This window comes from Cervus canadensis, chromosome 7 (genome assembly GCF_019320065.1).
Source record: "Cervus canadensis isolate Bull #8, Minnesota chromosome 7, ASM1932006v1, whole genome shotgun sequence".
Classification (NCBI taxonomy): Eukaryota; Metazoa; Chordata; class Mammalia; order Artiodactyla; family Cervidae; genus Cervus; species Cervus canadensis.
In genome coordinates this window covers 56068961-56091314 of record NC_057392.1, presented here as the reverse complement: position 1 = coordinate 56091314, position 22354 = coordinate 56068961, and the positions used below count along the sequence as shown (strand labels likewise).

At 41.4% G+C, this 22354-nt stretch overlaps 1 protein-coding gene across 3 annotated transcripts in view; it reads left to right on the top strand.

Moving 5' to 3' along the window:
- ST6GAL1 (ST6 beta-galactoside alpha-2,6-sialyltransferase 1) overlaps positions 1 to 22354 on the top strand; it is a 147252-nt gene that overhangs the window by 113664 nt on the left and 11234 nt on the right. For all 3 annotated transcript variants that reach the window (XM_043473456.1, XM_043473457.1, XM_043473458.1), the window contains one exon: positions 7634 to 7731. In XM_043473456.1, coding sequence (XP_043329391.1) covers positions 7634 to 7731 — 98 coding nt within the window. The remainder of the gene's footprint in view (positions 1 to 7633; positions 7732 to 22354) is intronic.

Sequence of the window (22354 nt, the reverse complement as noted above, 5' to 3'; positions counted from 1 at the left end):
AGCAGCTTTATTAATTCGAATAGCTCTATTTTGATCCATCTTAAATTCTGGTGTCTTACAGAAAATTTTGTTTGAAAAGAAAGTTCCTTTGCTACCAAGAAGCAAAACACTGCATTAACATTTAAAAATATTTAAAACATAGATTTCTACTTTATCTTCAGGTCCTGAAATTCTATAATTTACTGATTAATTAGCAACTAATTATCTCTTTTGGCCTCAATGACCTAACTAATTTTTAGTTTTTCTCTTTGAAAGGAATTAATTGGGGATTCTGGACCAACTTCAGGAGGTTCACAAATCCCTAAAATCATATGAAAAATATGTGCTGTTTATGTGTGTTTAACATGTGTATTTGTATAATTCAGCCTGCATTTTTCCGAAGAGAGAGTCCATAGCTTTCTGTTGTATCTCAAAGGGGTCTGTGACCCCCAAAATGGTTAAAAATCACTGATGAGAATATATAAATTTGCTTTTCCCGAAATTTTTCATAGTTAATAAGGATAGACAAATTAGGGTTAACATATACACTATATGAAAGAGATAAACCAACAAGAACTTGCTGTATAACATAGGGAACTATTCTCAATATTTTATAATAACCTATAAGGGAAAAGAATCTGAAAAAAAGTATATATATATATATTTCGTGGGCTTCCCAGGAGGAAGCTATTGGTAAAGAACCCGCCTGCCAGTATAGGAGGAATAAGAGACTGGGGTTTGATCCCTGGATTGGGAAGATCCCCTGGAGGAGGAAATGGCAACCTACTTCGGTATTCTTGCCTAGAGAATCCCTTGGACAGAGGACCCTGGTGGGCTATGGTCCATAGGGTCACACAGATTTGGACATGACTGAAGTGATGTAGCATGCATATATATGTATATGGTGTGTGTGTGTATATATATGATTCACTGTGCAATACACCTGAAGCTGATGCAACATTGTAAATCAGCTATACTTCAGAGGCTCAAGGGGGAGGGGATATATATATATATATATATATATAAAATTATGACTGATTTGTGCTGTTGCACGACAGAGACCAACACAACACTATAAAGCAATTATCCTCTAATGAAAAAATAAAAAACTATACTTCAATAGAAATAAACTTAAAAAAGTAGAAAGTTTATCCAGATTTGTAAACATGTATACAGCACAGAGCTATGGATTTGCTTAACATTCCTTAGTTCGATTGTCCTGAGAGAATGTGTTTTCCATGATTGTGAAATGAATTAGGCTAAAGAAAGCAAAGCACAGGAGGCCTAGCTCTTCTGTCAGGCCCTGGAAGGTACTGGAGCAGGTGAGGTCATACGTCTCCTTTTTTATTTCCTTCATATGACTGCCAGGAAAAATGGTCTAAAACTGAGCACAGGCTCTCAAAAGAAGTAAAGTAGACCCAAATTAGATTCTCTAGAGCAGAAAGAAGTGATGAGATCATATTTTATACTTCCCCAAATGGGCAACACTTAGGAATAAAAGCTGCCAAGATAACCAACCCCACCCAACTTTTGCTTTTGCTTTTTTTGGTTTCTTTTGGGTTTCATTTTCTAGAAGCTAAATGTAATTGGTTTTTATTTCATCTCTAATGGAACTAGATTTCTTTCTTCCTTCCCCAATTTTTCTCTTTAATGGTAATGTTTAGAATATTCCAGGTGTTAGCTGATCCTCTTCTTCAAGTCACCATTGCCTGCCTGGCTGGAATTGTGTTGAAGTTTCAGGTAGAACCTAATACTTCCATGAATTGGAACTATAATCTTTATTTTTATGTACTTCATAAAACATTGGAGGGGTTTAACTAAACTTTAAAATAATCTTTTTCTATAGATTGCAGTTATCATTTCAACTATGTGATTCCATGGAAGGACTTAGATCCTGAGATCTAACAAAAATCGTGTGCTAGACTTCAAATGTTCTGCCTTTTATTGGGTATTTCCTTTGGGCATTTAGTCTAACAAATAAGAAATTAATTCATGTATTCTTTTATTCCCACGGATTCATCAACAGTACCAAATAGGAACTTAGAATACAAAGAGGAAAGCAAGAGGAAAGGCCTTATGTTAAAGGCCTCTGAGCTTGCCAGGCCCACAGCCTTCCCATCACACCTGGATGTCCAGCTTATTCCCAACTGTTGAACATATCAGATAGTTTCAAATTGTTTGCTCTTAAAAATAGTACTGCTAATGAGTTTTTTGTGAAGATAAATTAAGTGACTACTACTGCCCTCCAAAGGGGAAATACCCTTAGGAGTAGGGCTAGAAGACCAAAGTAACATGTTTTAGGGGTCTTTTTCTGGTGCATTACCAAACTGCTTATCAGAGGAACTGTAACAAGCTGTTGTGTCTCTGGCAGTCCCACAAACCAGCCAACGGTGGGCATAGTCACTTTTAATTGTTTTTGATACATACACATGTAAAGTATCTTAGATTTGTTTGAATATTCATTTCAAGCAGTAGCACACTTAACAAATATTATAACCAATAGGAGTAACACGTATGGCGCACCTGCTGTGTGAGTGACAAGCCTTGCTCTTTTAATCCTCCCAGTAATCCCACGAGGTAGGTACAATTATTGTCCCCATTTTACTGATGAACTAAGTGTTAACACTCAGAAAGCTTACACAGCTGGTTGATAGTAGACTGGGACTTGAAACTGGGGTGTTTGACTCCAAGGCCCCCACACTTAGCCTAACCTCTTCTTTTGTGCCCCATGGTGATTGTAATTTTATAATAATGAATGGATCCCTTGTCAGGTTAAAATAATCACTTCATATTCTTCCTGATTTTCTCTCCTAGAAGAGAGGAGAAGAACATTCTGAGACAAAAGTAAGAAGCAAAGGCTGCCTGGAAAAAAAAAAGGGCAGAGCATGTTTAAGCATCACAAATAACCCTGTTTGGCTGGGAGGTAGGGTCTCACAGGGTGAAGAGGGCTGAGAAATGAGGTTGGAAGGGTAGTTAGGGTTCAGTTCTTAGAGGAAGTTGACTGTCATAATAAGGACTTAGAATTTGGTTCTTTAAGCCATGGAGAGGCCGGGAGGTTTTAAGCTAGCAAGTGATGGGATCATGTGTGTTTCAGAGAGATTTCATATGTCTCTGAGTCTCCTTGTCTTGGGATTGCAATCTAATCTCTCTGCTGTTAGGGGCTATTGCCACATCCAATGAGAAGTGCCAGGCCTGTTGAGGAGTGGTAGTGGTGGCAGGAAGAGAAGGTTTGACTTGAGAGGCATGGTGAGGTAGAAGAGACAGAACTTGGTTCTAATTAGACATGACCTTGAGTGAGTGGTAGAGGCCAGGGTCTCTGGCCTGGGAGCAGGCTCTATCATATCACCAGGAAGCATTCTTCTGGAGGAAGATAGGTTCCATTTTGGATGTTCTAAGTCTGAAGTGTTTGTGGGTATCTATGCAGTTGGGTATTTGCTTGCAGGGAAGTGTAAGGGTGGGAGATTAAAGAGTCATTTGTTTCAAGGTGATAGTTATAATCCAGAAAAGAAGACTGATGAGAAAACCTAAAGCAAAGTTTACATTTGAAGGGCAAGGAAATAACAGGGACAAGCCAAAAAAAAAAAAAAGGAAAAAAGAAAAAATCAGAAGGACCAGTAGGAAGGGCTGAAGTGAAGCAGGTGTATTGCATGATGGAAGGCAAAAGTGGGTCGAGTTTGGGCACATTTTGGGGCAGGTGGAGTTCCTGGGCAAAGTGATGACTGGGAAGACACCCTTGGATATTGAGTAGCTCAGACAGCATGATTATTTATATCAGGGTTCAGCAAACTTTCCCTATAAAGGGCCAGATGGCAAATATTTTTGAAGACATACAGTGTCTCTTAAAATGACTGTGCTATTTTAGTGCAAAATCAACCACATGCATGCATACATGCTCATTTTCTCAGTCATGTCTGATTCTTTGTGACCCTGTGGACTGTAGATGGCCAGGCTCCTCTATCCATGGGATTCTCCAGGCAAGAATACTGGAGTGCGTTGGCCATTCCCTTCTCCAGGGAATCTTCCTGACCCAGGGATCGAACCCATGTCTCCTACATTGCAGGCGGATTCTTTACCATCTGAAAATCAACCACAGACAGTAATAAATGAATGTATCTGGTTATGTTCCAATAAAACTTTATTTACAAAGATGAGACAGGTCAGATTTGCGCTGTGGGCCATAGTTTGCCAATCCCGATCTGTGTCATATCTAGTTTTCCTAGTCGGAATCAAAATGTGGTCTTCCATACATGGTTATATGATTCATTAAGCTCATTGGAAAATATAAAAAAATATTTGGTCCAAGTAGTGGTAAAATTTCTTTCACCATAACTTCTAGCTATTTGGAGTTATTATACCTGGACACAGATTTTGATATATTTATGAATTTACTGACAAACTGATTCTGTTGAATTTTCTAAGCATGTAGTATGTCACATGCATATCATGGTGTACTTCTTCCTTTTCTAATTTGCATCTTTTTCTGTGTTCTAATTCTAAGTTAAAGAGAAGTGGATTCCCTTGTTTTCTACAGCCTTCCTCCTTCAAGACTTATTTGCTGGGAGCCCAGTAGCTGTGGATTTCTCCTGGTGATTTCCTGAAGACCTATTTGAGACTGAAAGTTTTTAGGACAGTTTGGCAAATAAGAATCTAATCCCTTTTTTTATGAGCTTAAATTTAGTGGTCTGTTTTAAAGTTTTCTTCTTTTTTTTTTTAATCTTAGAATAAAATTCAAACTTCATGCCTTCATACCACAGCCTGCATGATTTACTTTCTTCCAGCCTCTTCCACTGCATCTTTTATTTTTTTCTTTCCCTCACTTACTTGTTCCCAATTAAGTCCTTACCCTCCTTAGGGTCTTGACACTGCTTTGTCCTCTGGCTGGAATTTACTTTCCTGGACCCTTCCCATATATATGTATATTTTTTTCAGATTCTTTTCCATTATAGGTTACTATTTTGTTCCACAGTACTAATCACAATCTGTAGTTATCTTGAATATAGGTTGTTGTGCTTATTCATTGTCTTTCTCTTTACAGTGGCTTTCAAGGCCTCTAAGGGCAAGGACCTTGATTTCTTGCTCACAACCATTGTCTCTAGTGCTAGGCAGAGCGTAGGTGCTTAATCAGTATTTATTGAAAGAACAAAAACATTTTCCTTTTTCATGGTCAGTCAATGACCTATCCCAAGCCTCCTGTGGTGGATGTTCTCTATCTGCCACTCCAAATCCATTCTCCACCCTTTCCTGGGAAGTAGAAATATAGACTGTGTCACCTGGGCGTTCTTGCCCTTTTGGCTTTCATTTGGAACTAGACAGTGGAAGAGGGCTTCCTAGGTGGTGCTAGTGATAAAGAATCTGCCTGCTAAGCAGGAGATACAAGAGATGTGGGTTCAGTCTCTGGGTTGGGAAGATCCCCGAGAAGAGCATGACAACACACTCCAGTATTCTTGACTGGGAAATCCCATGGACAGAGGAGCCTCATGGGCTATAATAGTCCAAGGGGCTGCAGAGAGTTGGACACAACTGAATGACTAAGCATACAGATAGTGGAAGCACTGGCGCAAATCTGAGACTAAGAAGGAGAGTGAGGCGGAGTATCTGTCTCCTCTCCCCAACCCCCTCCCCGTCCCATCTCTCCTCTTAGAGTGAGTGCAGACTGCTTCTCTTCCTTGACTAAAAGTTTCAGTCCCTTTCAGGTTCTCTGAGTCCTGCTTGCTTCCTTTTCCTTCCAGGCCCGAAGGTCAGAGGAGAGGAGGAAAGAGAGGTTGTGGTAATGATTCCCTTTGTGGTTCCCACCAGGTGGCCTCCTGCTGCCTTCAGTGTAGAGGTGGGGTTCCCTGCCGTATCCAACCCTGGGGTATGGTCCCATTCCTTGTTTGATTTCTACCTCATCAAACTCCACCCACAACTCTGTAAAGTCCTTTTATTTGATTCTCAATGACTGCAATTGAGCCTGCCATTCTTATCTACTGGGACTCTCAGATTAATGATTTATTCACCTGTGAAATGGGAAAGTTGACTGAAGTTTCTAATGCATCAGCATTTCTAGCATGGTTACTGCTGGTCACTTTTGAAATCAGTCACATATTTCAGCAAAACTGATTGCAATCTGAGTTGTGTAAAGATAAATTTACTGCTCCATTTGTGGTTCTCTGTGCCTGTCCTGTTATTTGATAATGTCTAGACTATGAACATCTTATGTAACTTTTTAAAAAATTTATTTTTAATTGGAGAATAATTGCTTTACAATGTTGTATTGGTTTCTGCTGTAAAAGAACGTGAATCAGTTTTTTTATACGTATATCTCCTTCCTCTTGTGCTTCCATCCTATCCCCAACCCCCATCCCACCCATCTAGATTGTTACAGAGCACTGGGCTGAATTCCTTGTGTTATACAGCTAGCTAGCTATTTTACACATAATTGTGTGTGTATATATATATGTGCCAATGTAACTTTTAAACCATTTTGATAAAATTTTTTCCCTAGGATTGAGGATAGGGTTGTTTTTGTGAAAGAGATATCTAGATTGCTGAGGTGTAGGGATACAAAAAGAGGGAGGCTTTCATCCCTTAATTCTGTGTATATTCTCCTTTAGACCCTCTTACATTGAGCCAAAATCCACTCCTACCCTTCTCCTGATGCCACCTTTGTGCATGAAGAACCATCCAAAATCAACCCCTCACAGAAAGAAACTGAATAGAGGTTTGGGCTGACCTCTAAATCCTGTGCAGACTTCAGTGGTGAACTGAAGCTTGTTTGATCACGTAACCTTGAAAGGAGCTCTCATAGGATCAGAGAGGCTCCAGGTTAAAATGGATCTTAGACGTCATCAGTTCCTTCCCCCATCAGATTGGTCATTGCGGGTAGAGAATCTTCTCCAAGTCTTCCAAACACCGCTTGAACAGCTACAAGGACAGAGAATGAGAGCCGGGGAGTGAGTAGATTTTTAAAAAGATGATTTATTTGATCTTGGCTGGATTTAAGATTTTGTTCCTGACAAAGAGCCTTTTTTTTTTTTTTTAAATAGAAAACGTGGGGTTTAGTTTAGCTCTATGACTTCTCATTCCACCTCTTCCAGCACCCAGGTTTGTGACCCCTCCAGGGCCTTGGATTCCTAACAGGAACACTTAGGGAGCTGTCTCACATGTCACAGTGCACTGCTGTGCTATGCCCAGCCAGCTTCTCAGAGTGCCATGGGGATACTCTGCACTTGTGGGTTAAGCCAAGCTTATGGTAGGATCTTTGATTTTCTGATAAGGATAGAAGTATGACCTACGGGTAATACCAAGAGAATGTCTGGTTTGCTCCTTTGGTAACTGGAATAGTGATTCACTGGGGGTAATGCACTGGCCCTGTCCACGTGGCCCCTGTGCATCACTGAATGGGTTTCAGGAACACCAACGTACGGACCTCTTTAGCCTTCGCAGTGGCTGGGCAGACAGCTGGTGATCTCTGTCTGTGAACCTGACCTGACTGTGCCATACAAATACGGTCACTGTCCCATGTGTATCATGAGGACATAAAGATCAGGAAGTATTATTCCCTTGCCCTCCTCTTCCTTCTGCCCTCCCTCCCTCCAGACCTTCTCTCTCTTTGCATACTGCTGATGTTCACACTGTCATCACTGCTGATGTGTTGTTTCCTTGTGGTTTCTAGATGATCACGATGCAGTGCTGAGGTTTAATGGGGCACCCACAGTCAAATTCCAACAAGACGTGGGCACGAAAACCACCATCCGTCTGGTAAACTCTCAGGTAAAACTTCTTCTGTGCAGAAATTCATACTTCCACAAACATGGGTGGTGCTGAGTAGAGTGCCGCCATCAGTACAGAGACTCTGCAGGTAGCCTGTCTGCCATCGAAACCAGCGCTGCCTCTTGTGAGCTAAAGAATCGTGTATATGTTACTGCTGCCTCTCTGAAGAGGGGAGAATGACTGTGCCTCCACAGGGTTGTTGTGAGGAAGGAGTGAGAAGATCCACACGAAGCACGCAGTGGTGGGCACTTATGTGTCAATGTTATCTACTCTGATATTTACATGTGCAGAACTGAGGTGGCTCTGGAGGGTACATTGGTGAGTGAATCAGACTCAGCCCTGCTCTCATGTAACTTACAGATACAAGTCCAGCAGTCATACAGATGAATATAAAGTTACAACAGACAACTACAAGGAAGAGGGTCAAGGTGCCACCAGAACCCAGAAAGGGGAGTTGTCCCTAGACAGGGAAGTCAGGAGGAGCAAGGAGGTGTCTTCGCTGTGTGGAGGAGTAAGGGGTCATGGTGAGAAGTGTGGGAAGAGGCAATGGCCTGGGGAAGGTCCTGTGTGGAAGGGGACAGGGGGGCACCAGGACCCAGAAAGAGGTGAGAGTCTCGGGGGGTGTGGTGGGGGACATGTAAAGGGGGACGGGGCTGAAGATAAGAAGGAGCTTGGCCATGGTGCTTGTCTTCTTCTTTGATGCATGCCCACACTTGCATTTTGTAAACATCCCTGGCTTCCAGTGGTCACTGCAGTGGATGCAGTGGGTCCAGTGGATGGCAAAACACATTTAAGAGGCTCTTGCAACCATGCGGACTAGAAATGCTGGCAGTTACACCAGAGTGGACATGAAAGTGACTGTGAGGAATGATGGATTTGAGAGCTATTACATGTGTGCAGATGACAGGCTCTGTGTGGGGCTGAGTGTGACAGGTGAAGGGAGGAGGCCCCAGATGCACCTGGGCTTCTGGTTTGTGTAACTGGCCAGCTAGAGTCTCTGAGACTGGAAAGAGTACTTGGAGATGTTTTGGGTTGTGAGGGGCTTGGTCAGAGAGGGGGCAGAGATAAAAAAAAATATATATATCTTCTGGATATGATTGATCTGAGCTGCCTTTTATGTATCTGTGAAGAGAGGTCAAGTTGTGCAAATGAGACTGGAGGTCAGTGGGAAGGTTTGGACTGCAGATGAGGATTTGCAAACCATCTCTGTCTATGTGGCAACAAACAGTGGGGCCAAATGAGAGCATTGAAGAGAGTGTAAAGAGAAGAAAAGTCCATGCTGGAGCTTTGGGCAATGAGAGCAGTAAGAAAGAGGTCAGCGCCATTAGATTCTGCTTAAAGGCCAATTTAGATGAAGATTGAAAAGCATCATTCTCTCCTTAGCAAAATGGAGGCCACTGTTGGCCTCAGCAATAGCTAGGTGATGAAGGGAGAGTGATAAAGCCAGAAGCCAGACTGGAGTCTGAGGAGAAGTGAGATGGGTGGAGGATGGCAAATATGGAGGGTTCCTTCAAGAATTCTGGTTCTGAAGGCAGAGAGAAATAGAGCAATGGTTGTAGAGAGAGTTGAGGGTTCCAGGGCTCGTTTTTGTTCTTTTCATGTTTTACATTAGAGAGAATTGAGCATGTTTAAAAATCAGTGGAAAGACAGTCACAAAAGGACAAATACTGTATGCTTCCACATACATGTGGTCCCTGGAGTAGTCAGACTCATAGAGACAGGAAGTAGAATGGTGGTTGCCAGGGCCTGGCAGGAAAGAGGAATTTTTGTTTAATGGATATAGAGTTCTAGTTTGGGAAGATGAAATAATTCTCGAGATGGGTGGTGTGTACCAGTTTGTACAACAGTGTGAATGGACTTAATGCCACTGAGCTGTGCACTCAGAAATGCTCAGAAGGGTCTGTCTTCAGTCAGTTCAGTTATTCAGTCACGTCCAACTCTTTGCGACTCCATGGACTGCAGCACACCAGGCTTCTCTGTCCATCACCGACTCCCAGAGCTTGCTCAAACACATGTCCATCGAGTCGGCGATGCCATCCAATCATCTCATCCTTTGTCATCCCCTTCTCCTCCTGCCTTCAATCTTTCCCAGCATCAGGGTCTTTTCCAATGAATCAGTTCTTTGCATCGGGTGGCCAAAATATTGGAGCCTCAGCTTCAGCATCAGTTCTTCCAATGAATATTCAGGGTTGATTTCCTTTAGGATTGACTGGCTTGATCTTGCAGTCCAAGTTTCTCTCAAGAGTCTTCTCTAACACCAGGGTTCAAAAGCATCAGTTCTTTGGCACTGAGCATTCTTTATGGTCCAATTCTCATATCCATACATGAGTACTAGAAAAACTGTAGCTTTAACTATATGGACCTTTGTTGGAAAAGTAATATCTCTGCTTTTTAATATGCTGTCTAGGTTGCTCACAGCTTTTCTTATGTTACATATATTTTATCACATACATTCAAATTAAAGTTAATAAGGAAAAAAACAGTTGATCCAGAAATTGAATATACTAAAAAGAGGTGACAATGAAGTCAATGGGAGGAGTGGTTTGTCCAAAACCTAGCGGAGGATTAACCCCAGCAGGAGCAGGTCAGAAAGGAAGAAGGACTGGGGAGGGGGAGTAGCTGGAGGTAGTCTGTAGTGGAAGGCTGAAGGGGCTTCTGTTTTCTCTGCAAAGTTAGGATACAGAGAAAAGGAGGCATTTTGTAGGGAGGTGAGGGGAAGAGAGGTTTTAGTAGAGGAGATTTGAAATTGTCAATGAGGATGGAGTAAACCAGAGGAATGGAGCAGGATCTCTAGATATGCTGACCACTTTGAGGTTGGGAGTGTGAATTCAGAGAGAAATTCAGTTGTGTTTTCTCATAGGTGGTATGACCCACAGGTCAGCAGGCAGCTGCATGTGAGGAAGCATAGTGGAGGCCTGAAAATTCTCTTGGATTTGGAAGGCGACCCCATTCTCGGGCATCTCTTCTAGGTGTTGGAAAGTCACTCAGCTGTGTCCGACTCTTTGTAACCTCATGGACTATAGAGTCCATGGAATTCTCCAGGCCAGAATACTGGAGTGGTTAGCCATTCCCTTCTCTAGGGAATCTTCCCAACCCAGGGATCAAACCCAGGTCTCCCACACTGCAGGTGGATTCTTTACCATCTGAGCCACGAGGGAAGTCCTCTAGGTGTTTAGTGATGAATTAAACCTCAATCCTCAAAGATTCTGAAATTTTAATTTCTAGCAATTGCTCTCCTGAGTATATATGCAAAGAAAACCAAAACAACGCTGTGAGATGATACATGCATCCCAACATTCTCTGCAGCACTATTTACAATAGCCAAGACATGGAAGCAACCTAAATGTCCATTGACAGAGACATGAATTAAGAAGATGTGGTATATATACAATTGAATATTACACAGCCATAAAAAAGAATGAGAATTTTGCCATTTGTAACAACATGGATGGACTTGGAGGATATGATGCTAAGTGAAATAAGTCACACAGAGAAAGACAAATACTGTGATATCCCTTATATGTGGAATCTAAAAAATAAAACAAATGAATATAACAACAACAAAACAGACTCACAATATGGAGAGCTAGTGGTTACCAGTGGGGAGAGGGAAGTGGGACAGGGGATTAAGAGGTAGAAACTACTAGGTACAGAATAAAAAGCTACAAGGATATATTGTATAGTGCAGGGAATATAGCCACTATTTAATAGTAACTTTAAACATAGTTGCTATGCTGGGATCGAAACAGTATATAATATTGTTTATCAACTATACCTCAATAAAAGAAAATAAATAAAGTCAAGGTAAGTTTGCCTGGGAATTACAAGATAGACCTTGATCAGGTTTCTCCCTCAGCACTTCCTGCGTGAGTGACTTGAGCAAGTTGCTTTATCTTTCTGAGCCTCAGTTCCTGTATTTGTAATGGGGAATAAGAAAAGTTACTGGATCCTACAGGGCCTTTGTAGGATCCAGTGAGACTGCTTAGAGTGGGGCAGGTCACTCGGAGGCCCGCATGCTGCAGTGAGGACTCAAAAAAGGGTGGCTGTGGTCACTAATGCAGAGTAAAGCCCTGCCCATGTCTGTTGGGCAGTCACCGTGTCCTCTCATTTCCTAGGCGAATGGCTTTCTTAGCTCCTAGTAGGGATGCCAGCCAGCTTGGGGTTGCTTCAGAGGTGCCCAGCAGAAGGGAGAAAGTTAAAGGATAATTTTTAGGAAAAAGTAAACTCATGACTCTCATAGAGATAGTGTCTATTTTATTCATATGAGGAGGGAACCAGGCACATGTTATAACTTCTTCAGAGAAAAAGTCAAAACATTACCAAAATTTGAATAAAAGGAAAAAAAAAAAAACCCTCTTTTTTTTTTTTTTTTTTTTTTTCTCATGAGGTAGGCAGGAAGAAGAGTGAATCTAACTGAAATTCTACTGGGCAAGTTTGAATAAGCATGTCTGTAGTTTGCTACAACTTACTAAGAGCTGTAAGACAGCTCCTCTGTGGTCAGAATCTGATAAAGAAAAAGGGCCTGCTGCAGACCATGCATAGTTTTCCTCTGAGGTACAGCATTTGTCCTGCACTTCTGGATCGCTGTGCTCCCTCTTCCAGGGCTGACAAGGGGGTGGCTGACTTCCCAGGGTGCCCTGACCACTCTTAACAGAAGCCTTTCCCGTCCTCCTCAGACACGCTGACCCTACTTCCTGTCCTGCTGTAAGTGGCTCTAAACATCCAGGCTGTTCCTTTAGCCCTGGTCATGGGTAGCTGCATGATCTCGCTCCTTGTGATACTGACACGTGACTGATGCCCTTCTGTTATCGTCCCTTCTCATCTTGCTTTCCTAGGAAGCTGGCAGTCAGTCTCCTTTACCTTTTGTCCGGGTTGGTTGTCCCAGCTGTTTTGTGCCTGCTGCTGAGCAGACTGAGTCCCCACGTCACACGCAGACAGCACCTGGCACCCCGCAGTTCCTGGGGGCATAGCTGTGAGCTGTGGGCTTGGTAAATTATGCCTTTGAGCAGCTCATTCTCTTCCCAGAGGGAGAGCTCCTCCGGATGGCAGCTGGGCCCAGGTTTGTTTGCTCAGCACCCAGCCTCCTCCCCTGCAGAGGACAGCCTTTTGTGCCTCTGGCCTGTGACAAGGCCATGGAAGACAAAGAGCTGGTTCCTTACTGAGAAGATGGCTTTTTGTAAGAGAATGGTGTCACACCGTGAAGTTTTTCAGCAGATCCATTCTGGCAAGTATATGCCAGGTATTGTTATGAGGTTCAACAGGAAAGCCAGAGATAGCTAAATGTGAGTCTTTAAATAAATTCAATTGTGACTCTAAGTGTAAAGGTTTTGTGAGGCTGGGCTGAGCCTCTGCTGGGCCCAGTGGCTTCCTTAGCGACACCTGTACAGGTCGGGGAATAGAAAAGCATGCACAGTGGGACATATGCTGCTGGACTTCACCCAGGGTGTTTCCAGATCACTTACCTTGAGATGAGGTAGTGCCCCTTACAGACACGTCCATAGTCTAAGGGCCATATTCGTCTCATCATATTTGATCTTCATGATAACCCTATGCGGTGTGGTCACCAAACACCATCTTACATGAGGACACTAGCTTCAAAAAGTCGAAGTGAGTTGCTCAGGTTGGGTAGGAAATGAGCAGTACAGGTGGATTGGATCTAGGTTTGTTTGCTGGTGGTATTTTAACTCCCCTGAACTTTCTTTTAAGCTTTTCTAGGTCGTTGGTATTTTTTAGAGCCAGAGAAGGAGATCGACTTGATGATACTGGACTCAGGGTACCTTCTTACTCCAAACCTCTAGGTCATAAGTGGTTTTCAACATGTCAGAGCTGCCCTTGGTCTTCTTTTCCTTGTGTAGCCCATCTGCTGTGGTGTGTGGCCAGCTACCCCGATTCCATTCAGTCAATCAAGTAAGTTCCCACAAGATCCTGCCTAGTGTGAGGGAAGAGCAGAAGAAAACAGTGGTCATAAGGACTTCCCTTTGGATGAAGAGAAAAGGACACCCCACGCCCAACATGTTGTTATTACTCAGTTGCTAAGTCATGTCCAACTCTTTGTGATCCCATGGACTGCAGCACGCCAGGCTTCCCTGTCCTTCAATATCTCTCAGAATTTGCTGAAACTCATGTCCATTGAGTCAGTGATGCCATCCAACTATCTCATCCTCTGTCATCCCCTTCTCCTCCTGCCCTCAATCTTTCCCAGCATCAGCGTCTTTTCCAGTGAGTCGGCTCTTCACATCAAAGGGGCCAAAGCGTTAGAGATTCAGCTTCAGCATCAGTCTTTCTAGTGAATATTCAGGGTTGATTTCCTTTAGGATTGACTGGTTTGATCCGTGCCATCCAAGGGACTCTCGAGAATCTTCAACACACACATGCACAAGGCCAGTAAAGGTGAAGTGCAAAAATGGAGTATATTCTTTTTCTATGAGTCTATTTTTAGATACCTCATATAAATGGAATCATGTAGTTTTATTTCCCTCAGTATAATGTCCTCCAGGTTCATTCATATTGTCGTATTTGGTACAATTTCCTTTTTTTCTGAAGCTAATATTCTATAGAAACAGACTGTTAAGTGGTGGTTTCCAGGGGCTGAGGTGAGGGGCAGAAGGGGAATTGCTATTCATTGGGTATAAAGTTTCAATTGTGCAAGATTAAAAAGTTTTAGAGATCTGCTGTACATTGCGTCTATAGTTAATAATACTGTATTTTGCACTTAACAATTTGTTAAGAGGGTAGATCTCATTTTGTGTTCTTACTGCAATGAAAAACAGAGGGGGGTACTCCAGTGTGGGGCTGCTAGTTTAGACAAGGCAAATCTTTGGCATGGAGTTCTTTCTGTGCGGGCATTACTGAATTGAGAAGGGGACATTCAAAACCTGTATTTAATTTGTGGAAAATAGTTATGTTTAAAATAACCTCTATCTGACCTCACACCCCATTTCAGCCCAGTTACCACCTACAGCTAGTGCTTACACCTCACTCAACCTTAAAAAGTTTTTGTCTACACTTTGAGGTCATTTGCTAGGAATTTTTGCATCTATGTTCATGAGGGATGTGAGTTTGTAACTTTCCTTTCTTATAACATCTGTTGGTGTTTTTGATATCAGAGTAATGCTGCCATTGTAGAGTGAGATGGGAATTGTTCCTCCAAAATTTTTCTGGAAGGGTTTCTGTAGAATTAAGTGTTACTGTTTTCTTGACTGTTTGGTAGAATTCACCAGTAAAGTCACCTGGGCCTAGAATTTACCTTGTGGGAAAGTTTTTAGCTACAAATTCAGTTTCTTTAATAGACACATAATAGATAGTTATTCATGTATTCATGTTTCTTCTTGACTTCTTGAGTTTTGGTAGTCTATATCTTTCAAGAAATTTGTTCATTTCTTCTAAGTTATTGACTTTTTTAGCATAAAGTTGTTCATAATATTCCCTCATTATCCTTCTAAGATCTGTGGAATCAGATGTGATGTCTGAGGTGATACGACATCCTTCAAGGTGAGTCAAATAGTATTGAAAATCCTAGAACTAAAAATGACTTTGGCGATCAACTAGCCATTCATTCATTCCGGAATGAGTTACTGATCACCTGCTCCATGCCAGACTTTGTGAACAGAGCTAGAACTCAGCCGCCAAGAACAGCAGAACAGAAACAGACATCCTCCCAGCCCTTGCGAAGCCCAGCGTCTTGCTTCATCACTTCATTTTACAAATGGGATAACTGAGGCCTGAGAAGAGAAGGTGGCCGGTACGGGTGCACACAGGGCAATGGCAGCCCATGTAGACTGAAGCCTTCCTAACACTTGGCCCAGGACTCTTTCCTGGTTCTCTGATGACAGCTTCCAAGTCCATGTTTTCTCACTCCCATCATCTTATTTATCCAACTCATTTATTACCTAGCTCTCCCATTAGGAGAGGAGGCATTTTGGTCTGTTTTGTTCACAGATGCCCAGTGCCCAACTGCCAGAATAGTGCCTATTACATATCTACATTACATAGTAGATGTGCAGAAATATCTGTCTAGTGAAATATAGTCCAGGGAACCTTCTCATTCAATGGATTGCCTCCAAACTTCCTCCATTTTTTTTTTTTTTGAACTTTTTACTTGGAAAAACTTGAAAACTTCTAGAAAAGTTGCAATAATATGATGAATACAAAGAATGCCTATATATCATTTATCTAGATTCACTTATTATTATTTTTTCATTTAATCCCATTGCTGTATCATATGCCCTGTCTATCTTTCATATCTTTTTTTTTTTCATTTGAGAGTGCTAGTGGTAAAGAATCCACCTGCCAATGCAGGAGACATGAAATGCAGGTTTGATCCCTGGGTTGGAAAGATCCCCTGGAGAATGTAATGACAACCCACTCCAGTATGCTTGCTTGGAAAATCCCATGGACAGAGGAGCCTGGTGGGCTACAGTCCATGGGTTGCAAAGAGTCAGACACGACTAAAGCAACTTACCATGTGTACATCACAGACTGTAATCCCTAAATACTTATTACAGACTGAAAGTTTACAGCTTCCTCCCCAAATTTGTATGTTGACACCCTAACCTCCAGTGTGATAGTAATTGGAGGTGGGGCCTTTGGGAGAGAAATATGTTGAGATGAGGTCCTGAGGGTGGGGTCCCCATGATGAAAGGATTAGGATCCTTATAAGAAGAGGGAGACCAGAGGTTGCTTGCTCTCTGCCACATGAGGACACAGTGAGAAGGTGGCCCTCATCAGTAACCAAATCTACTGGCACCTTGACCTTGGACTTCCCAGCCTCCAGAACTATGACAGATCAATATCTTTTGATCTACCATACCCAGTCTATGGTATTTTGTTATAGTAGCTGGAGAAGATTTTTGTTGTTGTTACTGAGTAGTAGAGTGCTGCTGTAACAAATACCTATGTGCGAGTGGCTTTGGAACTGGGTAACTGATAGAAGCTGGAGAAGTTTTGAAGTGCTTGCTAGAAATACAGACAGCAGGAAATTCTGGTGAGAACTCAGAAAGAAAAGAGGAGAGGTGGAGAGAAAGCTTCTATCTTTTTAGAGAAGACAAAATAATCAGGAATAGAATGTTGGCAGAAATATGGATGATAAAAGCCATTCTGGTGTGGTCTCAGATGGAAATAACACGAGGAACATGTCATTGAACAATGGAGAAAAAGCGATCCTTGTTGTAAACAACTTGTTTGAATTCTGTTCTAACGTTTGTGGAAGGTAGAACTTGTGAGTGAAGAAACTGGATATCTAACTGCGGCAAGTTTTAGAAATTGTCTTAGGGAATGTGTTGGAGGAGTGGCTTGATTCCTCATGACTGCTTTTATTATAGTAAAATATGAGAGGAGAGAAATGAATTGAAGAAGGAATTATTTAGCAAAAAGGAAACAGAACTTAAGATTTGGAAAATTCTCAGCCTAGCTGTATATTGCAAAAAATGAGAAAGCTTGTTCTGACAAAAACACTTAAGAGGATGGCCCAAGAAGCATTTGAGTTAAAAGGTCAATTTGGGAGTGAACCACAGGCCTAATCAACCACCCTAGCAGAAACACTGCTAGTTTCAACTAAAGAAGATAAGATGAAGGCAGGCTGTCAAATTTAGATTCTATGGGACCAAACTATAGAGCTCTTTGCCGGCAAATAGATACCATTCTTCAAGACAAGGGATCCCAGTGGTGATTCAGTGACCATCAGGACTGCTTCCTTGGTTACAAAGGGGAGGGGGGATTGCCTTGACTTCAGCAGGCAGCTGCCCAGGGCCTTGGGGGAGTGACCTGTGCCCAGCAGAGCCACACAGGTGGGACTGATGCCCCACCACGTCCATAATGCATAATGCATAAACCAAAGAAGATTATTCTCCAGCCTTAAGATATAATGGTATTTACTTCTCTAGGCTTGGACATTCTTGAAACCTATCATTTCTTCATTCATTCCAATTTCTCCCTTTTGGAATGAGAATCTCTATCCTGTGCCTGTTCCATCATTGTATTTCGGAAGCATATAATTTATCCAGTTTCACAGGTTCACAGCAGGAGAAGGTTTTACTTCAGGTTGAATTATTTGGTTCTTTTCTGGTTTAGATAATATTTAGGTAAGACTTTGGACTTCAGCCTTTAGAATAGATGCTGGAATGAGTTAAAACTTTGGGAGATGCTGAAGTGGAATTAAATGTACTTGCATGTGAGAAGGACATGATTTTGGGGGATCCAAGGGTAGAATGTTATAGACTGAATGTTTCTCCCCCAAATTCATACCTTGAAGTCCTCAAGATATAAAGAAGGTCTTGAGGGTGAGGCTTCCATGATGGGGTTGGTGTCATAAACAGAGAGAGATACCAGAACTTTCTCTCTCTCTGCTGTGGGAGGACACAGGAAAAAGGCAACCATATGCAAGCCAGGAAGTGGGCCCTCACATGGGAACTGAATTTGCTGGTACCTTGATCTTGGACTTCCCAGTCTCCAGAGCTGTGAGAAATAAATGTCTGTTGTTTAAGGCATTCAGCCTGTGGTCTATTTGTTGTAGTGGCCTGAACTAAGATAATAGTTTAATGTGTATTTCCTAAGGATAAGAATATTGTCTCAGGTAAACAAAACATAGTTATCAACTTCATACATTTACATTGATACCATACTTTAATCTGGCTGCATTGCAGTTTTGTTAATTTCTCCAGTAATGTCTATAATTTTTCTTCTAGTACAGAATCCAGTTCAGGATCAGGTGCTGCATCTAGTTGTCATGCCTCTTCAGTCTCCTTTAACCTGGAATATTTCCATAGCCTTTGTCTTTTAAGACATTGACATTTTTTTTTATGAATCATATGCTTTATTTTTTAATTGTTCATTAAATGGTTTATAAAGTCAAATCAGGATATTGGCCTATTCCTTCACACGATCCCACAAATAAGGAGTGATGGGATTATATCAGATGTTAAAACATTCCTTTTTCAACTTATTCATGACAGTATACAATGAAAGTGGAAGGCAGATCCTTGCATGTTAGAGAACTTGTGTTACAGAATGGTGGGGAAATTGGTGGAGGCCATGAGTGGTACCTAGGACACTGACATTTTTGAAAAATTAAGTCCTTTAAATTTTTTTTTTTTTTAGAGTTTATCTGATGCTTTCTCAAGAGTAAATTCAATTTCTGCACTCTTGGCTGGAAAACTACACAAATGATGTTGTGTCCCTCTTAGAACATCACATCAGGAGGCATCCTTGTCCATCTGCCCTTTAGCTGATTTTTATTTTGAGCACCTGAATGTGGTGGTGTCTGATGAGACCAGTGTATAATTACATTTTCCCTTGAAATCTATGAGTGAAAGCTTTAATACTATGCCATTACTCTGCTCTGCATCAAAATTTCTGCTACATTTAACATGCAGCAATCACTTTTGCCTGAACCAATCTTTACTATGATGGTTGCAAAATGATGGTCTTTTAACTCCAGCTCCCCCTCCTCCATATCATCTAGTTAGCACTCAAAATTTTACTATAAGCAAGAAGCCTCCCTTCTCATCCTCCATTTATTTCCTTCCTCCCTTTTTTCCTCCCTCCCTTCCTTCTTTCTTTTCTTTCTGTATTTGTTATTGGTAAAAACTCATAGATTGCTATATTTTCAATGGTTTATAATTCATTTTACAGTTCCAAACTACCTAGGTGTTCAATTTTTCCCAGGTTTGACAAAGAAACTCCTAGTGGGAGTTCCTTTAAACTGGCCTTTGTTGTTCTGTGACATGCATGCCCTCATCATTTCTTGAAAATACTCCTATACTTTTTGGTATAACAAGATGTTCTAGTTCATTAGTACCTATCTGTTGGGTTTTTAATATTTCATATTTATTAATTTTATCCTGAATGTACACACAAAGTGTTCTACATCAGTGATGGATTTCTTATTTAAATGTGTGTACTCGGTTGCATCTGACTCCTCTGAGACCCTATGGACTGTAGCCTGCCAGGTTTCTCTGTCCATGGGGTTTTCCAGGCAAGAATACTGGAGCAGGTTGCCATTTCCTACTCCAGGGGATCTTCCTGACCTAGGAATCTCTTACATCTCCTGCATTGTCAGGCAGATTCTTTATCACTTGGGCCCCCTGGGAAGCCCTTTATTTAATCCCTTACCTTAAATAATAAATGCATTAATCTCTCTCTGCCTTAGTTCTTATTCCTAGGGCAATGCATAAGAGCCAGGCCAATTATCTTACATGAGTAGCCAGTACCCCATAAGCAGTGAACAAAAAAGAAGTGATTTTTTTCCCTTGCTTATAAAAGGCAGGATACGGCTGTCCTCTTTTCCTCCTAAAGAGAGTCCCCTTCTTACTCCAGCCCTTTGAAATATAAATAAACATATCTAGAGCTCTCTCTGAGTTCCTAGGTCTCTTTCTTCCTACTCCAGAATATCTCTCTATTAATCTTGAGTTATAGTCTGAGTTATAACCATTTAGCTTCTGGGGGAGATAAGCAAAGTTCCATTATGTTTGGAGTCAGAAAAGAGCATTAACTAGACAAAGTTAACTAGACAATTTAGCTATAGATTTTATTAACATGATTTATAAAGTCTCAGGAGTCTAGGGCTTTTTGCAAGACTGCTGAGACAGCCTGGTAAGTTTTATTTCCCCATACTATTTTACCCTAGTTCTGGGATATGCCATTTCTTCTCAAGGAGCTCTAATTCCTTTAAGTGAAAAATGACATTAGAAACTAAGATCTAGGTACTAGGTATGTTCATGCCTAATATTCATGTCTTCGCTTCTTGGCCCTTTCAGTAGGTAGAGGAAATATATGCTGGTACACACACAATACACATACATGTGTATTTGTTCATTTATATAGATGCATGTGAAAGTCACTCAGTCATGTCCGACTCTTTGACCCTATGGACTATACAGTCCATGGAATTCTCCAGGCCAGAGTACCGGAGTGGGTAGCTGTTCTCTTCTCCAGCGGATTTTCCGAACCCAGGCATTGAGCCCAAGTCTCTTGCATTGCAGGAGGATTCTTTACCATCTGAGCCACCAGGGAAGCCCATATATATCCATGCTGCTGCTGTTGCTGCTAAGTCACTTCAGTCGTGTCTGAACAGAGTGTGTGACCCCACAGACAGCAGCCCACCAGGCTCCTCTGTCCCTGGGATTCTCCAGGCAAGAATACTGGAGTGGGTTGCCATTTCCTTCTCCATATATATGCATACCTTTAGGTATATGTACACATCCATATAGACACATGCACATACATGCATATATGCCTGTTTTAGAAATGATAGACTCTAGTTGATAGCTCAGTCTATCCAGATAAAGGCACTTGCTTTTCCGTTGTGTATCTGTACCCCCTCTTCTTCCACAGTGAGAATCCTCCTTCTAACAACATCAGCACATTGATTTATTTGGTTATATCTATAATACATCTAGAGTAATTTGAAAATTGTTTTGTGTATCTCTACATAAAGCAAACCTATTTAAAGTTCAGGATTTGTTTGCAATTCTCTTTCACACCCTGCCCAAGATTAAGGTTTCATGGCCAAATAATTTGTACCTAAGTTACCTTGATTAGTTCTTCTGTTTCTCTTCACTTTGATTATGAATTCATTTGAAATTCAATTGTACTCATTTTGTTTCAATTCTAGGTTTTTCTTCTTCTTCTTTTAAAAAAAATATGCAGAATGTCAACATGCTGTTAGAATTCAAAACTATCCAAAAAGGTATACTCAGAAAAGCATTACTTCCTACTGAATTCCTTCCACCCTGTTTCACTACCACCCTTTGTATATAACTGACTACTGTTTTGTGATTTCTTCTATCTGTAAAGACCGATGTGTATATATACATATATTTTAATTCCTGTATTTCTTACAAAAATACAGTGGACTGTATACGCTCTTCTGTACTCTGCTTTTTCCCAGGGCTTTCTGGAAATCACTCCATATTAGTTCACAGAAATCTTCCTCATTCTTTGTTGCATCTGCATAGTACTCCTTTGTGGGTAAATTTCACAGCTTATTCTATCAATATCCTTTGCTCGAACATTTAAGTACTTTCCAACATTTACTTCCGCTATTACTTTATGGTTCTTTGAATGACTTTTCCTGTGATTCCAGGTTGAATGACAGGACCCTCAGATTTTGGGTTTGTGGTAAGTTTCAATTTGTGGTGCCCTTCTGTTTAGCACTTCCCTGTCTCGATCCAGCTTGCAAAGGTCAGGTCTTCCCTTAAGACCCACAGACTCCATATCATTTTTCAGATCTCCTCAAGAGCCTGAAGATCCTTTTGTCTTTCTAGAGCATTAACTAGCTTTGCAACTGTGGCAAATTTGCAAATCTAAACAGCCAGAATACAAACTTTATTTTATCATCCCTTAACATTTTTGAAAGAAGATTGCTTAGTCTAATGAGAGGTTAGGCAGACCTTGCTTTGTACTGTAGCTCCATCCCTTCCTAGCTCTGTGATTGTGGGCCAGGCACATAATCTCTTAGAGTTTCCTTTTCAAGCCCTGTTTGGGGCTTGGAAATATTGTGAGGAGTAAATGAAAAGACCTCAAACTGGACTGTTGTGTGAGTTTAACAAAACTGTTAAGTCTAGACTCTCTAGTTAAGATATATCAGTATCTACACCCACACCCACACAGAAGGTGTATTAATTTC